Source organism: Podarcis pityusensis, assembly GCF_964106645.2.
Source record: "Podarcis pityusensis genome assembly, chromosome: 10".
NCBI classification, from domain to species: Eukaryota; Metazoa; Chordata; class Lepidosauria; order Squamata; family Lacertidae; genus Podarcis; species Podarcis pityusensis.
Window position 1 is genome coordinate 13125188 of NC_138035.1, and position 20429 is coordinate 13145616.

Below are 20429 nucleotides of genomic sequence, written 5' to 3' on the forward strand. Positions count from 1 at the left end.
AGGAGAGAGCGAAGGCATGAAGCTTCTCCTGTCGCAGCAAAACAGAAAGTAAAAGGTTCACATAACAAAGATGCGAACACACCCCCAGTGACAGGACATAACATCCCATGAGCTGTTAACCCTATAAGCTCTGGGTATCCTCACAGTCCCTTCCAACTCTCCAATCCTATGAGCCTATGAAACCTTAGGTTTTGTGGTGTACTGTTGCAAGCACCTTCATTGCCTTGGGAATGAAACTCTGAAGCTTCGATGAATGAATGCTTGGGATCAACAGTCTTCTACTAGCGGTGGGCTTTTGTTGTTAGGGTCCTGATCGAATGTGTGTCTCTGTCGCTGCAGGAAATGAGGAATCGGATGTGGAGTGCCTGAAGAAAGCTGGCATGAGCGCAGTCCCCGCTGACGGCTGCCCTGCTGCCCAGAAAGCCACAGGCTACATCTGCAAATGCAACGGTGGCCGCGGCGCGATCCGGGAGTTTGCAGAGCACATATTCCTCCTAATGGAAAAGGTGAATTCAGCTGGAAAGAAGCTCTGCTGATAAAATCCTGAAAGCCACCACCCTTGGGGAAGCAGTCTCCTAATTCATTTCTTATCGTTCAGTCACTGTGCTCTTTTTTTTCTTTTTTCTTTTGACATTTCAAGGATCCCAAAGGGCATTCTCAGGAAATTGTAAAAGCATGGATTTCCAAGCGTTTAAATCAAATTGTTATGTTTCCTGTTGTGGTCCCATGCTGGCATAAAAAAAGCCAGCCAGATCAAGCCAATATTGCAATATAGATCAACATCATGGGTCTTGCTGGAATGTTAAAGTTTGCAACATTCATGTCTTTCTTCCTGGGGTGGGGGCAGACCTGGGGTATTTTTTTCTTTGGCAAATGTGATTCTTGGTGGTTTGGGGTTTTTTTCAGGCAAATGTAGGATTTTATCAGTATCAAATGCTATTGCTCAAGGAACGGATTTGACGGGAACGAGAAGGGGCCATTGTTTTCAAAGTTCAGTTCCTTGCAGAGATAATAATAAGAAGTTATTATTTATACCCCGCCCATCTGGCTGGGTTTCCCCAGCCATTCTGGGCGGCTCCCAACAGAATAGGGAGTGGTCTTCTACGTGAGAAAGGGTCTGCGCTCTCCTGTCTAGTAGGAATACAGGCGTTCCACTGTCCATCTCTCAAGAATTGTGCTCCTGCAGCAAGGTTATGTATAAGGACTCTCAAGTTTGCAAGAAACTGAATCCCACCGCTGTTCTGGATTGTACAGTCAAGGGGCCCATAATTCAGGGGTGGCATGTGTGGAAAGTTCCCAGATTCAAACCCCGGCATCTCCAGTTAATAGGATCAAGCGGGTGGTGATGTGAAAGGGCCGTAGACCCTTGATCAATAATCCTGGGCTTGATGGACACATAATTTTCCTACAAAGGCAGCGATAGGCTGCCCTGGTTCCATTAGTTGCTGCTCAAGATGCCGTCTGGTTGGCTATCTGTTTGACTTTTGCAACGGTTCATAGGCCACGCTACCTTTTGAGTCTGGTCTTAAGGTCTGATTCTCTTTTTCTCCTCCCATCCCTCTCCTCTTATTGGCGAATGTCCCTCCCCCCCCCCGAGGGTGCATATGATAAACCCTTCCTATATATTGAGGGAGGGTGGCTTTGCATGCTGAGGAAAGGCTAGGGTCAACACTTCTCCCCAAAATGCCGAATTCTGAATCAGCAAGGGATGGGTTGGGTTTTTGTTTTGTTTTTAACATGCGAGGGCCATTCAAACATTCAGCTCCCTCACCTGCAGCAAGATGTAACACAGTCTGATAAACGTTTTCCCTCCTGTCCTTTTGGGCTGAGTTTAACTGAAGGATAAGCTCCCCCTGAAAGCACTTAACCGCACAATGCACAGCACAGTGGGTGCTTCGTTTTAAAGGACAATAGAGGCATTTGCTAGCTGCTATGTACTCGGAGCCAGTAATCATATTCTGGAAGTGCTCTGTTTGTTTGCAAGCACCGCACACATAGAGACTTGTATCACCCTTGCTTAATGTTGGCTGGGTCACATTTATGCATAGATCCAATACGCACTGGATTAAAGCATGTGCTTTGCAGTCTTCTACCTTCTTCTCAGAAATCCCTTCCTGGCAAGACTGGATATATGGACCTCTGAAACAAATTCTAAAAACCTAGGGGTTCTCCACGTTCAAAACTGGTCACCTCTCCAGAGGAAGAAAACCCCACTCTCGTGAGCAGAATACCTGCAAATAAGTTTGGCTATATTTATCTTCTGTCCCCCCCCCCAAAAAAAAATGGAATAGCCAGGTGTGAACTAGAGTGGATTTTGGCCAGTTTGGAAGAGACAAGAGAGGAGTTGACGATTTAGTACCAAAGGAATTGTCTTCCTTTCTCCCGAGACCTTAGCACTTAAGCAGAAAGATGAGCAATGAATTTATATTGAATTACTTGTGAGCGGAGGGTGGGTTGTACTGTTTTCTGACTGTTGTATTCAGAAAATTACCAGGCGCTGGGACTTGCAAGTCAGGAGAGTGCTTTTGCACTCAGGTAGCAACAGAATTCTGTATCAGATGGACTTTGGCCTCCCGCAGCAGGAATCTTCTTACTTGCTTAAATACTGTATAGGATAAATTTTCTTCCAGCGGGTGGAGTTATGTTGTGTTCTTTGTGTTTAGTAAATTCCTGGGAGCTGGAAATGGAGAACTTCTACTGCTCAGTTGCTTGGTTGGGTAAAAGACTATATATATATATATATATATATATATATATATATATATGAATGATAATTGATTTGTCTTGTTGATTATTTATAAGCTCAGGTAATGAGCTGCCAATGGTTAAAAGAAATCTTAATCAGAGTAGGCTTTGCTTTTCTATCCAAGAATAAAAAAGGTTTAAAAAAAAAAAACACTTCTGTGATTTGGTTTGGTTTGGTTTTTCTTCCTTGGGCCAGTCACTGCCTCTAGGCCTACCTCGCATGGTTGTCGTGGGGGATTAAATGAGGAGGAGGAACACCATGTATGCCACCTTGAGCTCCTTGGATATTATCTCACTTATGATATAAATGCAATAAATAAATAACCTACCTCACTGGATGCTTGTGAGGATAAGAGGTGGAGGGGGTGTACTAATAAGCTGGACTAGCGATCCTTTGCCCTAGAGACCCAGGGCAAGCATGATTTGTACCAATCCAGGGGTAACTAGCTGATGAAGTCAAAGGTAACTGTGCACCCTTTGCAAGGTTCAGCGAGGGATGGCCTTAAATCAATGGGGTTTGCTTGGAAAACAACTGCCCTGAGAAGTGCAAAAATCGGATGCTTCCCCTCTGCCTCCTGTTTCAGCCACTAGATGTTGCTGCCACCTTCCTCCTCCAAAGCCAGAAGCACAGAATTGCCAGGGGTTTTGATCATATCGCAGCCTCCGGCTCTTTTCACTTACGCATCCCCGCTATAATTTGTGACGCCGATTTGTTAAATGGTTGCTCGTAAAAACGACTGCCAGAATAGTCCCCACGGAGCGATACATATTTTTTCCCTGCTTTCTTTTTAAAATCCTCTGTGGCAGAGGGATTGAATTCTAAGCGCGGATAAGCGGCCGCAGGCTGGGGATATTGACATTGCACACATCATGGCCTGGTAAATGGCTTTCTAAGAGGGGTTGGTCTATCCGTAAGAATGCGCCCGATCTCAGGGGCACAATACCTCTCACCTCTAGATGCTGCCGAGTTTTTATTGCCATCAGCTGCAGTCTGCATAGGCCAGGGTCCGAGATATTGGTCCGTGCTTAGTTAGACTGTGGAACTCACTCCCACAAGAGCCAGTGTTGGCCATCCACTTGGAAGTGGATCCACTAATTCAGAAGATTAGATGGGGGGAAGGGTTAGGGTTCTCCTTATGTTCTCAATGACAGATGAAGACCAGCAAACATCAGTACAGCCGCAAGTTCCCCATCTCACAGTTTTGCCTTTTTGCAGATATAAACTGTAGTCTTACATTTCTGCATTTTACATTTCTTTTTTCTTTCTTTTTTGTATATAATTTTTATTAAATTTTCTGTTTTACAGTTTAAAATACTCATTTAAACATCCTTAAAATGTCAGTGACTTCGCTTCTTCTCTTTCCGCGGTTCATTTTGCATATCATAAATCCCTGCGTATTTTACAAAAACTAAACCATTCAGGATTCCATTATTGCATCCATCAAAACTTATTTACACTGTTGAATTTATCTTAATGCTGCCAATGTTTTCAAGTGTACACAATTCCCCCCCCCCCCCATATACTCAATAAATGTTTTCCAACCTTCTCATTAGCAAAACATGTCTATCTAGTTCTGCAAACTTGACATTATGGAAATATGCCATTTCCCCCCCTGCAATTTGTCAATGCCTGCTAGGGTCGAACAATTTCTCCTTGTGCTGTGACTTTATTTTAGCCTCTTAAATGGCTAGTTTCATGCTTGACAGACTCGTTTGCATTAGGTCTCTTTTTTTATTGGGTGGGGATCCCTGGTATCCCAGGTCAGAGTCCAGAACTCAAACCACTACACTGCCACTTCCAATACACAAGAAGGCAATATTAGCAGGTGATATCAAAGCCAAACATTTGCAATGTTGTAAAAACAGAAGGAACAGGAACCCCAGTGACCAAGTGGGGACAGACTATTTGGAGAGAGGAGAAAACAGAAAATGGGGGTAAGTGAAATGGAGTGGAGAGGCTTAAGATTATGGACAGATAAACTGCAACATTTGGTCACCGTTCCCACATTTGTGCTTTCTGTTTTCCTCTTTAGAAGAGACATAACCCCAAAACCTGGAGAATACAAGCCTTTTTAAAATATATACAGATCTCCCCAACAAACGTTTCCGTACAGTCACCAGCTGGTGGCTGGTTGCCATCACAATCAGAACTCATAGACAAGATGTTTTGCCACTTCGCTAAATTTCATTTTCTTGTTAAATGTCTCTTCGAACATCCGGTTCTGTTTGGGAGTGAAATGGTTTTTCCAGTCGCCGACGGCACCTGGAGAATGAGCGATGGAAAAAAATTAAACTGCGCTCTGTCGCAGAGTCTGACTGCTCACTAAACCCTGTTGCCTCTTCGGCTTCCAATGCCTCATCTTTCTCCCAGTCTTCTCCCTTCTGACCACTCATAGTCATCCCACCACCGGCCCCCTGGCTCTGAGCCTTTTTCCCTTGGGGGTTCCCCGGCTGGTTCCTCTCACCATTCCTCTCTTTCCAACCAATCCCTGTACAGATTGGATTGCTGCAGCTGCGTCCTGCCTTGCCTATCCTACATTGAGCAGTGGGTTGAGCTAGGTGTCTTCCCAACTCTAAACATTTATTTATTTTTTGCTCCCTGGTGCATGGTGCTCAGTGCTGACTACCTTCCACAGCCTCCAAGGCTCTTGCCATCCCAGCCATGATGCCGGAGCAAACTTCACCCTGGGACTGAACTTGGGACGTCCTACGTTAAAGGCTTCGCCTCTACCCGTTCCAGCCGAGGTTTTCTTTGGGCTGCCACCCTGTCAACCCTTTCACCTGTTCACGATGTACCCAGCATATTGCCTTGTTTTCTTCACTGTGTCTGGCCTCTATTTGGTTTCAGATAAACCCAGACACTTTGTCCTGCAATACTGGCTGGGTGGATTATACGAGTGTTGGCAAGCGGGAGAGAAGCAGCGAAATTAAGATAAGGGAGATAAGGGAGATAAAGGAGGAGGGCTGGAGTCCTCATTCACCTGGAAAACGCAGCCCCTGGGAGTAAACAGAGGATTTTATCTATAGCATCCCACCAGTTGGTTATTCTAGTGCTCCATAGGGCACGGCAAAAGGAAAATTGCTTGGAAACATGGCTATCTATGAGAAACGGGCACCAAATGGCTGGTTTCCATGCAGACATTTATTTATTTATTTATTTATTTATTAAAAATGCAAACGAGCACAGCAGCAATGAAGTGGCCTGAACTTCAGGCTGGAGAAACGAGAGAGTGGGAGAAGCAGAAATGGACCAGTTTTTGCTCAGCCCTCCTCCGCCTCCCCTTACCTTTTCGGAATACCAGCTTCCGGTTGGACGTGAGCGTGCAGACCGTGTGGTTCGGATCGTTCTCCTTCTCCGTGTTGGTTTTCATCTCGCTGAACGAGGATTTCTTGCAGATCTCGTGGATCCTGCTCTCGCTGGTGTTGAGCGCCAGGAAAGCACTGACTTTCTTCACAACCTTTGGGAGGTCCTGGGAGATGAAAGCAGCAGAGGATGACCCCTGCAGGCACCTGCTCCATTGAAGTGAATGGGGAGCACACCAAATCGTAGCCTTTTTGTGCTTTTCGGCAAAGACTGGGCAGGGCTATGGGTGGGTTTGGGAGGGGTTTTTGAAGCAGGCACAATTTTGCACCTGAATCATGGAAGAACCCGAGGAAGTAATCTGGATTTTGCTAGAATACAATTCCCATCATCCCTGTGCCTTGGCCAAGCTGACTGGGGAATAAAGGGAGATGGGAGTCCAATAATACCTAGAGGACCACAGATTTCCCACTTCTGTTCTACAGAATTACCAGGAAGGAAGCACTGATGAACTCAGCTAATTCTTGGTTGTCATGCCTAAATAAAGATGAGCAGAACAGAAGCTTCCCACCCATCTTTCTGGTACTGAATCGCCCAAGCTCTGCTGGCAGCATTAACACAGGTGCTACCTTGCAAGGAAGGGATGCGGGTGGCGCTGTGGGTTAAACCATATAACCTAGGACTTGCCGATCAGAAGGTCAGTGGTTCGAATCCACGCGACGGGGTGAGCTCCCGTTGCTCGGTCCCTGCTCCTGCCAACCTAGCAGTTTGAAAGCACATCAAAGTTCAAGTAGATAAATAGGTACCGCTCCAGCGGGAAGGTAAACGGTGTTTCCGTGCACTGTTCTGGTTCGCCAGAAGCGGCTTAGTCATGCTGGCCACATGACCCGGAAGCTGTACGCCGGCTCCCTCGGCCAATAAAGCGAGATGAGCGCCGCAACCCCAGGGTCGGTCATGACTGGACTTAATGGTCAGGGGTCCCTTTACCTTTATTTACCTTGCAAGGACATATGAGTGGGGGAACAACTTAACATTCGACATTTATTCCCTCTCAGGATGCCATGTGGGCATTTAATAAAGGACACCTGAGTTCAAATTCTTACTCAGCCACAAAACTCACTGGGTAACCTTTGGGGCTAACATACCTCGCAAGGTTGTTGTTCAGGTCAAAGTAACAAAAAGTTAAAGGAAAGGACCCCTGGACAGTTAAGTCCAGACAAAGACAACTATGGGGTACAGCGCTCATCTCGCTTTCAGGCCGAGGGAGCCTGCGTTTGTCCGCAGACAGTTTTCCAGGTCGTGTGGCCAGCATGACTAAACCGCTTCTGGCGCAACGGGACACTGTGACGGAGGCCAGAGCGCACAGAAACACTGTTTACCTTCCTGCTGCAGTGGTACCTATTTATCTACTTGTACTGGCATGCTTTCGAACTGCTAGGTTAGCAGGAGTTGGGACAGAGCAACGGGAGTTCACCCCGTCGCGGGGATTCGAACCGCCGACTTTCTGATCAGCAAGCCCAAGAGGCTCAGTGGTTTAGACCACAGTGCCACCTGCTCCCAATTCAGGTCAAAGTAGAGGGAGGATCACATATGCTACTCTGATCTTTTTGAGAGGAAAGGTGGGATAAATGTCTTTTAACTGTTTGCTACCTGAGCATCATAAATTTAATTTTCACAGGAATTTAGGAGTTTGCTTAGTTTAGATTTGCCTTGCTTTTCTCTTCCTACTTGGGAAAAAGGCAGATTTTAGTTTTACCTGTTTCATGTCTTCGTAGAACAAGAACAGAGTGTTTTTGTCATCGGTGTGTTTCTCCCAGCTTAAGACGTGATCAAACCAGGATCCGCAGACAACTAGGAAGGGAGAGCAAAAATGAGATTATTATTGGAGGCATTTGCTGGACCAGCATTCAAATCTCCCACTCAGCCTAACCTACCTCACAGGGCTGTCGTGAACATAAAATGGGGGAGGGGAGAAAAATGGAGGAAAGGTTGAGTGTAAATGTAATAAAATAAATACATAAATTTCCATGAACTCTGCACAGCCAGAAGGATAGAGTGAAATTCTCATACAAGAGGAAGATAGGCCCTACTAAAGATTATGTATAGCCACAGTCAAATTTTGGCTTCTTTCAGGCCTCCACCCATTCAGTACCCAGTCAGAGAGGTTGCTGGCATCTGTTTGTCTCGAGAGACAATGGAGTGAACCTCTGAGGGTGAAGTCAAATTGCTGCGTTGTCAGTGTGTATGGAGGTCTTGGGATACCCAGACGACAAGACTCCCCTCTTGACCTGTGATTCAAAGGAAAGCAGAGCAAGACGTTTGGCACCAGCTTGGCTGCAGAAGTTGATGGAAGGAGGCGTACATGGCACCATCCAACCTTCTTAGGGACTCTGCTTAGCCTTTTCTTCTCCCGAAGATATTCCACAAGGCAGTGGATGTTTGGGGTCAGGATTTCCTTCACCTAGATGAGTTCTCTTCCCAGGTTGATGAGCCCCATCTGCCCTTGACTTCCCTCTACGGCACATTCAGAAACTGCCTTCTTGACAATTGGGTTCGCTATTGGTCTCGCCCACTCAATCCATTGGAGAGGAGAGACAGATAAAAATAAAAAGTCTTGTCCTATAGTCTAGGACAAGAGTGGGGAACATGTCACCTTCCAGATTTTGTTGGACTATAATGTTGTTGGACTAATAATGTTGTCTCCAAGCACAATTCAAAGTGTTGGTGCTGACCTTTAAAGCCCTAAATGGCCTCGGCCCAGTATACCTGAAGGAGCGTCCCCACCCCCATTGTTCTGCCCGGACACTGAGGTCCAGCGCTGAGGGCCTTCTGACAGCTCCCTCACTGCAAGAAGTGAGGTTACAGGGAACCAGGCAGAGGGCCTTCTTGGTAGTGGCACCCACCCTGTGGAACACCCTCCCATCAGATGTCAAAGAGAACAACAACTACCAGACTTTTAGAAGACATTCCCTGTTTAGGGAAGCTTTTAATGTTTAACAGACCACTGTATTTTAATACTTTGTTGGAAGCCGCCCAGGGTGGCTGGGGAGACCCAGCCAGATGGGCGAGGTATAAATAATAAATTATTATTATTATTATTATTATTATTATTATTATTATTATTCCCATTATCCATACTGTCTGGGCCAGATTGAAATCATAGCTCAGCAACATCTAGAGGCCCAAAGATTCCCCTGCCCTTTACACTTTATCTGTTGCTGTGAACAGTTACCAGTCCTTCAGGCAAGAGTATGGAACCTGCAGCCTTCCAGATGCAAATGGACTACAACTCCCATCATCCCTTACCATTGGCTGGTGCTGATGTGAACTGGAGTTCAGCAGCATCTATAATAATAATATTGTGGGCAGGGGTGCTATTGTTTCTGTTTGTACTTACGGTATGTATTTTTGTGTTTTTATATTGCAAACCACCCTGTGATCTTCGGGTGAAGGGCAGCATAGGAATTTAATAAATAAAAATAAACATTCCCCAACTCTGCCTTAAATGAATCATAGAATCATAGAGTTGGAAGAGACCACAAGGGCCATCGAGTCCAACCCCCTGCCAAGCAGGAAACACCATCAGAGCACTCCTGACATATGGTTGCCAAGCCTCTGCTTAAAGACCTCCAAAGAAGGAGACTCCACCACACTCCTTGGCAGCAAATTCCACTGTCAAACAGCTCTTACTGTCAGGAAGTTCTTCCTAATGTTTAGGTGGAATCTTCTTTCTTGTAGTTTGGATCCATTGCTCCGTGTCCGCTTCTCTGGAGCAGCAGAAAACAACCTTTCTCCCTCCTCTATGTGACATCCTTTTATATATTTGAACATGGCTATCATATCACCCCTTAACCTCCTCTTCTCCAGGCTAAACATGCCCAGCTCCCTTAGCCGTTCCTCATAAGGCATCGTTTCCAGGCCTTTGACCATTTTGGTTGCCCTCCTCTGGACCCGTTCCAGTTTGTCAGTGTCCTTCTTGAACTGTGGTGCCCAGAACTGGACACAGTACTCCAGGTGAGGTCTGACCAGAGCAGAATACAGTGGCACTATTACTTCCCTTGCTCTAGATGCTATACTCCTATTGATGCAGCCCAGAATTGCATTGGCTTTTTTAGCTGCCGCGTCACACTGTTGGCTCATGTCAAGTTTGTGGTCAACCAAGACTCCTAGATCCTTTTCACATGTACTGCTCTCAAGCCAGGTGTCACCCATCTTGTATTTGTGCCTCTTTTTTTTTTTTTTTTTTTTGCCCAAGTGCAGAATGGACCGGTTGTCTTATCCAGCTAAGTCCATTTATTGCATTTAAGTCAAATCAAGTCCACGATGGTACAAAAAGGAAGAAAGGATAAGAAAAAACAGATTGTTAAATTGGTGAAAGGAGGGAAAGTAAAGTTACATTATACTAAGATAAAATATAGGACAAAAACTGGAAAAGATGGAAAGGACTTCCTGAAATAGCTAACTGAACTAGAATACAAAAAGGGAGGTGTGAGGAGGTCAAGGAAACAAGCAAATGAAAGATAAGTTATGGGAAGGTTCATTGTATTTATTTTTTTTTCTAACTGTTTTTATTTTTCTAGGGTTTTTTTTGTTTTCCCCCCCTTATTGTGATGTGATGTTTTGTTTTTGCTTAATATGCTGTTTTCTATTTTCTCTTTTTGTAACCTTTTAAATCTTATTATTTAAAAAATCTCCCTTTAAATCTTATTATTAAAAAAAAAACAAAAAGGAAGAAAGGAAGGCCTCTCAAGTCACACTTCAAATTACTATTTTGATCCTTATCTTACAAATCACAGCGTCAATTTGCGTTCCTTTGTTAATGACACCAATTCAATTTGTTGCTCGGTTGATCTTTGGATCTCCAGCTTTGTGGGAGCTTTTTTTTCTTTTTCTTTTTACAGCCATGCAGTAAAATGATGTGACCAATGTTTTGATAACAGGAACCAGGGCCTCATGCCCTTGACCTCAGCCGAGGGTTAATGCAGCTGCAATCAGAGTGTCTGCATTGTGGTCTTCAGAACTTGGATCTGACATTCCAAAATAACCAACCTAAGGTAGGGGGATGGAAATGAGAGCTGGACCATAAAGAAGGCCGATAGCCGAAGAACTGATGCTTTTGAATTATGGTGCTGGAGGAGACTCTTGAGAGTCCCATGGACTGCAAGAAGATCAAACCTCTCCATTCTGAAGGAAATCAGCCCTGGGTGCTCACTGGAAGGACAGATCCTGAAGCTGAGGCTCCAGTACTTTGGCCACCTCATGAGAAGAGAAGACTCCATGGAAAAGACCCTGATGTTGGAAAAGATGGAGGGCACAAGGAGAAGGGGACGACAGAGGACGAGATGGTTGGACAGTGTTCTCGAAGAGACCAGCATGAGTTTGACCAAACTGCGGGAGGCAGTGGAAGACAGGAGTGCCTGGTGTGCTCTGGTCCATGGGGTCACAAAGAGTAGGACACGACTAAACAAAAGGTAGGGGGTTTCTACATATACAAGTCCAAAAACCCTCTAAGGACTTGGAGCTTCTGGGGAGCAAGCAGGAAACCGAAGCCAATAATCCAGCTGATGATCTCTTGGGAAACCAGGAGCGTAAGGAACCCCTACTGGATCAGGCCAATGGCCCACCTGGTCTAGCATCCTGTTCTCACCTTGGCCAACCAGATGCCTGTGGGAAACCAGTTAGCAGGATCTGAGCACAAGAGCACTCACTCCTCCAGAGGTTTCCAACAACCGGTCTTCAGAAGCGTTTAACTTCCTCTCTCATTTGCAGCAATACAGCCAGCCACCAAGGAGGGGAAATTCGTATTATTTTCACTTGGGGGTTGTCACTATGCACTAGAGTTTGCAAGGTGAGAGAGAGGAAAGGTGCTATTCAGTCTTCTTACCGTCTCCTCTTAAGAACATCTCCAGGAAAACAGGCCAGGAATCAACGGTGGGGAGGTTTGGATTGTCTCTGTAATAATGATACATGGAAACCGCAATGTCTTTTGGGTTTCTGATGATGTAGATAGCCTGCAAATGAAGACAACACGTTAATAAGGCAGTGACATTGAAAGGTGCTCTATTACCAATGGGAAGGCCAATGGGAAGCTGCTCAGTTAGAGTGAATGGGGCTTCGCCCCCACTACCCTCAATGCCCCACCTGCCTGCCTTCTTACAACCAGTCAGGGAGTAGATCTGCCTAACATTGACTATGGAGCCACCAATTTCTGGTCTCCCTAGCACAGGGGTAGGCAACCTAAGGCCCATGGCCCACAAACGGCCCCCGGGGGTCGTTTAACCAGCCCACGAGCAGCCCCCGAACCGAGCCACCCGTTCGATGAGTCCCTGCACGCTGTGCTAAACCAGCACACCTAAGCGAGGTGCGGGGACTCGCTTCCATGGCACCGGAAATCATGTCTGTGCATGCGCAGATGCTGGAAATCGCATTTGTGCAGTTGTAGACTACAGAAATCGTGGGGGTGCATGTGATCCAGCCCATGGAGGGATCTCCGCTGGAGTGAACCGGCCCAGGTGAGGTAAACCTTGCAGACCCCTGCCTAGCATCCGCCATATCGGTCTCAAGGTGCACCAGCCACCAGCTAGTGCTCAATATGATCTCTACACCTACACACACACACACACACAACCTTGTGTGGTTGGACTACAAGTCCCATCATCCCCAATCAATGCTGAAGACTATACTGACTAGTGGTGAGTTTTGGAGACTTGGAGCTGCCAGGAATTGATCTTGGGACTTCCTGCAAGGCAAAGTGTGAATTCTACTGCTGGGCTACTGTCTTCCCCCCAAATCACAGCAGAGATAAGTTTCATTCAAAGCAAACCTGTTGAAATGATTGATCGTAGCCAAGGGCTTATCCAGACTTGTGCCACAAGTTGTGCGTGCACATGCTTCTCAGCGACAGGTCCAAGCGTTTGGGGGTTTTCATCCCACCAAGAAATCCTACTGTTTATCACTGAATTGGAATAAACGTCAATCAGGGTTTTTTGCGGGTTTATGTTTGTTCCAATTCAGCAGTAAATGGCAGGTTTTCCCCAGGGAAAGCAGAGTGACCTGACTCAGACCCTGGAAAGCACAGGCGTGCACCTACAAATCAGGGCACAAAATGAAGTATGGCTGAGCCCTTAGTCCTGATCATAGAATCATTGATTCATTGAATTGTAGAGTTGGAAGGGATCATGAGAAACATCTAGTCCAGCCCCCAGCCCCCTGATCATTCATTTCAGTGGGTCTACCCTGAGTAAAAAAGGGAAACGGGTGGCACTGTGTCTTAAACCACAGAGCCTAGCTAGGACTTGGCGATCAGAAGGTCGGCGGTTCAAATCCCCGTGACGGGGTGAGCTCCCGTTGCTCGGTCCCTGCTCCTGCCAACCTAGCAGTTCGAAAGCACATCAAAGTGCAAGTAGATAAATAGGTATCACTGTGGCAGGAAGGTAAACAGCGTTTCCGTATGCTGCTCTGGTTCGCCAGAAACGGCTTAGTCATGCTGGCCACATGACCCAGAAGCTGTACGCAGGCTCCCTCGGCAAATAAAGCAAGATGAGCGTCGCAACCCCAGAGTTGGCCACGACTGGACCTAATGGTCAGGGGTCCCTTTACCTTTTACCCTGAGTAAAACTTAGCTTAGTTAGTTTTCCGTTAACATATTGTTACAGCTAGGGTTCCAGAGTCTGTTAAGGAACAATGAGGAACAAAGTACAGTGGTACCTCGGAAGTTGAACACCTTGTGAGTCAAATGTTTTGGCTCCCGAATGCCGCAAACCCAGAAATGATTGTTCTGGTTTGTGAACGTTCTTTTGGAACCCGTACATCTGATGGGGCTTCCGCAGCTTCTGATTGGCTGCAGGAGCTTCCCGCAGCCACCTGGAAGCCGCGAGTTGGTTTTCGAATGTTTTGGAAGTTGAACGGACTTCTGGAACGGATTCCGTTTGACTTCCAAGGTACAACTGTATTGAGCCATTAAGGACCACTGGCAATGCAAAAGAACTGTCTCACCCCCACCCCCAGAGGTGTAAAGAAACAGGAGAATTGGCAGGTGGCCAAGGTGACAGGGGCATGATGTCACAGGAAAAGTTGTCCTTTTTGAAAGCTCAAGGTTTGCTGGGAACGAATGGGGCAGAATTCAATGGGGTGCTGTGTAGGCGAGAAGCAGAGGCAGTTTGTGGGATGGCTCTGAATGCAACGCCAGGGAGCGAGGAAGGACAAACTGCTCCTGCTGTAAGCTCTGCACTCCCTTCATCTGCATTCAAGTTGTAAATAGGTTTTAATAAATGTGGTTTTAAATAGGTTTTAATAAATTTCTAAGACCCACGTACCTACGGGACCGCCTCTCCTGGTATGCCCCGCGGAGGACCTTAAGGTCCACAAATAACACTTTGGAGGTCTCAAGCCTCAAGGAGGTTAGATTGGTTTCAACTAGGGCCAGGGCCTTTTCAGCACTGGCCCCGACGTGGTGGAACACTCTGTCACGAGAGACTAGGGCTCTGCGGGACTTGACATCTTTCCACAGGGCCTGCAAGACAGAGCTGTTCCGCTTGGCCTTTGGCTTGGACTCGGTCTGACCCTTATGTTTTCCTCCCCTTATGGTCTTGATTTATCGGCTACTTTAAAATGAGGCTGCATTTTAAATTGCATTTTAACCTGTATTTTAAATTGGTTCCCCCCACTTTCCTCCTATTATGTTTTTACTGTGATTTTATTGGTGTTAGCCAGGGAGGGCGGGGTATAAATAAAATTTATTATTATTATTATTATTATTATTATTATTATTATTATTATTATTTTTCAACAATAATGCAGACTCTGCTGCGCCTTATTTCTCCCTTGAAGAGATGCAGATTCTGGTTGAGGGCCAAGACCCGAGAAATCTCATGCACTGCTTGGCAGAGTTTGGGGAGGCTTGTAAAAATATCATTTTGAGATCAAGATGCGTACCTAGCTGCAAAACCAGGGCTGCCTACCAGATTTCACTGGGCGGCTCATTCGGGAACCTTTTTATTTATTTATTTCCTCCCCAGTGCCTGAAATAATACCCTGCCCATATCTCACCTTACATTGCTTGAGTGTAAAAGCAGGTGGCAGCATGTAGCCGTCCAAATGGGTTGGAATGATTCTCTTGCCTGAAAGACGGTCCAGTTGATCCAGTTTGGAAAGATCTCCAAATTCAATTGGGGGTGTTAAAGACACTCTGGGTGCGTAGAGGTGCATGAGGATTTCGGCAAGCCAGTGAGTGCCTGCGGGAGAGGAGAAAAGAAAGGGAAAAAAGCATGAACAATACAGTGGTACCTCGGGTTAAGAACTTACCGTATTTTTTGCTCTATAAGACTCACTTTTTCCCTCCTAAAAAGTAAGGGGAAATGTGTGTGTGCGTCTTATGGAGCGAATGCAGGCTGCGCAGCTATCCCAGAAGCCAGAACAGCAAGAGGGGTTGCTGCTTACACTGCGCAGCGATCCCTCTTGCTGTTCTGGCTTCTGAGATTCAGAATATTTTTTACCTGTTTTCCTCCTCAAAAAACTAGGCGCGTCTTGTGGTCTGGTGCGTCTTATAGAGCGAAAAATACAGTAATTCATTCCGGAGCTCCGTTCTTAACCTGAAACTGTTCTTAACCTGAAGCACCACTTTAGCTAATGGGGCCTCCCACTGCCGCTGCGCCACCAGAGCACAATTTCTGTTCTCATCCTGAAGCAAAGTTCTTAACCTGAGGTAATATTTCTGGGTTAGTGGAGTCTGTAACCTGAAGCGTATGTAATCCAAGGTACCACTGTACCGGCAAAGTGTTGAATATATATGGCTTTATAAACTGGGTGATGAAGGTTATGTACACAGGAGGACCATAAACGGTCTAATTGCCAAGGATAAGAAATAATTGCCTCCAGATTGAGGCAGATTGAGGACAAGGAACCTTAGTGGGTTTATTTTGAAGATGCTCCTCTCTAAAGAGCAATGAAGCTGATGAAACCCGAAGTAAAAGGATGGGTTTGTTTGACTAGCAACTTTGGATCTGGTTGATTTCATTTCTGAAGAAGAGAAGGGGGGAAATTCTGAATGCTGGAATTTGCTCCACAAGAGAAAGAAGCAAGGTTTTGCAGGCTCTTTGGTTTTTAAAGGGCTCCCTGTACGTTTACTGATAGTGGGAGCTCATCCTGTCCTAACTGGGAAGGGATATGGTTCCTAAACGCACACCCCCCCTTGGGGCAGGAGGAGAACATTCCTCAAACCGCAGTGGACGTGAGGGTGCTCCTCAAAATTACTGTGCAAAGGAAACCTTGCAAGTCACTTGCAATAGCTCAGTACCAACTAGGGAGAGGTAGATCTGTCAGTTTCAGTTTCTATCCGTTTCTCATTTTTCCACTCTTTTGAGTTCAGTTCTCCACATCAATTTGCCATTTTTAAGCCTCACAGCGACTCCACAGCCGTGCCTCTGTTATCTGTGTGGCATGGTGGCTAATTTATTGTCTGGCACAGTTCTGCAGACAGTTCTGTATTTTCCCTTCGTATCCCAAGGTAAAAGTAAAGGGACCCCTGACCGTTAGGTCCAGTTGCAGACAACTCTGGGGTTGCGGGGCTCATCTCACTTTATTGGCCAAGGGAGCTTCCGGGTCATGTGGCCAGCATGACTAAGCCGCTTCTGGTGAACCAGAGCAGCGCACGGAAACACCGTTTACCTTCCTGCCGGAGCGGTACCTATTTATCTACTTGCACTTTGACGTGCTTTCGAACTGCTAGGTTGGCAGGAGCAGGGACCGAGCAACTGGAGCTCATCCCATGGCGGGGATTTGAACCTCCGACCTTCTGATCAGCAAGCCCTAGGCTCTGTGGTTTAGACCACAGTGCCACCCGCATCCCAAACATTATCTAAATACTACTGTTTATTAGTTTCTAATATTTGCTAACCCAAGGTTATCTTCTGGCAGGATATCGTAGGAAATCTCACAAGATCTCACGCAAGATCTCGCTGAAATCCCACAAGCTCGGGCAGCAGAGGCAGCGCACCTTGCCTCATTAGTGAGCAGGAACCTGCCGCCCTGAGGCCTCACTGCACCTCATGGTTGGTGTACTCATGCAAACCGGCTTTGCTGAATCTTTTTTTAAAGGCTGTTCCCGCATCTCCAAGACTACTTCAGGGCTAAAAGAAGAATGAACATATATACTGCCATCAATTATTCTACCTGGCCTTTAACATGGTATGCTTTTGCCCAGTGTTTCCCAGACTTGGGTCTCCAGCTGTTTTTGGACCACAATTCCCATCATCCATAGCTAGCAGGACCAGTGGTCAGGGATGGTGGGAACTGTAGTCCAAATACAACTGGAGACCCAAGTTTGGGGAACACTCTTTTAGCCCATCTTACCTAGCATCCTGTTCTCACAGTGGCCAGTGAGATACTTATGGGAAGCTAATAATAATAATAATAATAATAATAATAATAATAATAGCAAATCCTGAGCGCAACAGCAATCTCTGTACCAGAAACTGGAAAAGCATTGTGTCTCTGACCCAGTGGAAGTAGAGTGTTGTCATCATGGAGTCATTGATTGACTCTATGAACAAAGTTTGTTAATCGCTTCCGACAATTGACAGTGAGGCCAATGACTTGCATGATTAACTCATGAGTCCTTAAAGCTGCCCATTAATGTTTGAGTTGATTAATTGCACACTTACTCAGCAATTAAGTCTTCCAGCTGACTAATCCAGTCATACCAGGGGTTGGGGTGGGGGAGTAAAGTCAAGTGTTGTTTTTTTTTTAAAAAAACCTTTCCTAGAGGATTCACAACAAATACAGATTCAATACAAAGGATATTTTGCACATTAACTACCAGCCCTACTGGTCTCGTGATCCCACCATGAGTTGTCAAAAACCAGATCTGATTGGGACATAGGAGGCTACTCTCAAAGACAGCCAGTATTCCTGTAGACGGAACTATACGGGACTATATTATAAGAACTGTAACCTTAAGAACAGGTGTAACAATCTGCATTTTTCCTCCTCCCTCTCCATCTCTTTTTCCTCTTGTGCCGTGTATTTTAAATTGTAAGCTTGAGGCGTAGGGACTATCTCGCTACTGATTTTTGAAAGCTGCACTGGGAAGGCTTTTTGGCAAAAGAGCGGCATGTAAATGCTTTAAATAAATAAACAAACAAATGAGACCACCGCAGCTCTTTCTGGTTTAGTTTTGGTATCGCTTCTCTGAGTCAAGCTTTCATGGGGGGCGGTGGCAGAAGAGCAAGCAGTTTATGGGGTACACCCTTAAGATGGATCTCAATCCCACTTTCTCTCTTCTCTGCTTCTCTCTCTCTCTCGCTCACACAGAATTTCTTATTCTAGTTAACTAAGCCTGGAATAATAAGGCGTAGATTAGGATTCTTTCCCCATTCCAAATCAAGCGAGACTTTACCAGACTTTGGGTACGAAACCAAAAGGATGTCATCTTCTCTAGCGTCAAATGTGTCCAGGGATTTCAAGAGCTCGGGTGAAGTCCTGATGGTGAAAGTGATGCCATTGAAAGTGTGCATGAGATCGTCTTCACTGCGCGACGACATCTGGTGTCTTGGGGGTGGTCTCAGTCAAACTGGACGCTTCTTCCCAAACCAGGAGAGAAGGAAACCTCTGGCCAGCCGAGCAATTATTAGCAGCGACTGAGCAAGAAAGGAGCTGGAAAAGACCCATTTATGCACTTTGTAACATCTCGAAGAGGCATTTGGGGGCTTATCTTTATGGATTACAATAAATGCAAAGCAACAGAAAGGTTATCCAGATAAACAGCAAATCCGGGAGGTGGTTCACTGAAACTTGGCTTCTGGCACAGAAATGAGCGAAAACGCAACAGTGGAAAATAACCAGGATTGTAATTGCACAAATGATTGCGGTGCACTCATTAACAAATGGGGCTCTTGGTGTGAGTGGCGTGTTGTTAATGAGTTCCTAATGAGCGTGTGTGTGTGTCCTTAATAGCACCATAGCTCTGTAGAAATGCACTGTGTTCTCTCCCGTCACAGTAAATCCTGAAGGAGGAAATGAAGTTGGAGAATTTGTGGTGCCCAGCGGCAAGCGCACTCTCCTGCAGGGTCGTAGCTCGGTGGCACAGCACCTGCTTTTGGTAGGCAGGTCCCAGGCTCAGCCCCCAGCATCTCCAAGCCTGGAGAGATGCTGCCAGTCAGTGCAGACAGTATGGAGCTAGATGGACCCAATGGAGTCAATACAAAGTATTTTCCTAATTTCAAAGGATGTGACTGCTGCCCAGGATAGCATTGAGGGCAGATCTCAATGAAAAAAATAAGCAGCATAGATAAGTGAAACTGCCAATTTTGCCCATCCCTAGTCAGCGAGGATAGGAGCCTACGCTCCAACAATTCTCTGATGAAAAGAAGGATGTCCTGTTCTATTATTATTATTATTATTATTACGCCCATCTGACTGAGTTGCCCCAGCTACTCTGGGCAGCTTCCAATATATATACAGTGGTACCTTGGGATGCGAATGGGATCCGTTCCGGAGCCCCATTCGCATCCTGAACAAAACGTAAGACATGATTGCGCGTCTGCGCGTGCGCGGGTTGCATTTTGCCACTTCCGCGCATGCCGTGACATCATCTTGACAGTCTGCGCATGCGCGAGCAGTGAAATCCGGAAGTAATGTGCTCCGTTACTTCCGTGTCTCCCAGAGCGCAATCTGGAAATACCGTATTTTTTGCTCTGTAAGACTCACTTTTCCCCTCCTAAAAAGTAAGGGGAAATGTGTGTGCATCTTATGGAGGAAATGCAGGCTGCGCAGCTATCTCTGAAGCCAGAAGAGCAAGAGGGATCGGTACGCACCAATCCCTCTTGCTCTCCTGGCTTCGGAGATAGCCCCGCAAAGCCTCTTGAGGGCAGCCGGAGCGCTCCTGCCTCTTTGCTCAGGAGGCTTTGCATTGCTTTCTTGTTTTCCTTCTCAAAAAACTAGGTGTGTCTTATGGTTGGGTGCGTCTTATAGAGCAAAAAGTATGTTACTTATCCTGAAGCGTAGCACTGTGGGTTAAACCACAGAGCCTAGGACTTGCCAATCAGAAGGTCAGCGGTTCGAATCCCTGCAACAGGGTGAGCTCCCGTTGCTCGGTCCCTGCTCCTGCCAACCTAGCAGTTCAAAAGCACGTCAAAGTGCCAGTAGATAAGGGAAGGTAAACGGCGTTTCTGTGTGCTGCTCTGGTTCGCCAGAAGCGGCTTAGTCATGCTGGCCACATGACCTCTGGAAGCTGTACACCGGCTCCCTTGGCCAATAAAGCGAGATGAGCGCCGGTCACGACTGGACCTAATGGTCAGGGGTCCCTTTACCTTTACATGACTGTAAAAACATAATAAAACACTAAACATTTTAAAACTTCCCTATACAAGGCTGCCTTCATATGGCT

The 20429-nt window shown here is 46.2% G+C and overlaps 2 protein-coding genes across 2 annotated transcripts in view; one reads left to right on the forward strand and one right to left on the reverse strand.

Annotated features, from left to right (window-relative positions):
- CMAS (cytidine monophosphate N-acetylneuraminic acid synthetase) overlaps positions 1-2896 on the forward strand; it is a 15172-nt gene extending 12276 nt beyond the window's left edge. The window contains exon 8 of the mRNA XM_081023124.1: positions 340-2896. Within this exon, the coding sequence (XP_080879250.1) occupies positions 340-536 (197 nt within the window). The 3' untranslated portion in view covers positions 537-2896. The remainder of the gene's footprint in view (positions 1-339) is intronic.
- LOC308486412 (sulfotransferase 6B1-like) lies at positions 607-18703 on the reverse strand. Its single transcript, XM_081023245.1, has 6 exons — positions 18441-18703; positions 15095-15279; positions 11931-12057; positions 7803-7897; positions 6032-6215; positions 607-5008 (listed from the first exon to the last, which is right to left on the reverse strand). Exons 1-6 carry the CDS (start codon positions 18583-18585, stop codon positions 4890-4892), a joined length of 855 nt encoding a protein of 284 aa, XP_080879371.1. The 5' UTR covers positions 18586-18703; the 3' UTR covers positions 607-4889.
- Positions 18704-20429: the final 1726 nt, after the last annotated feature.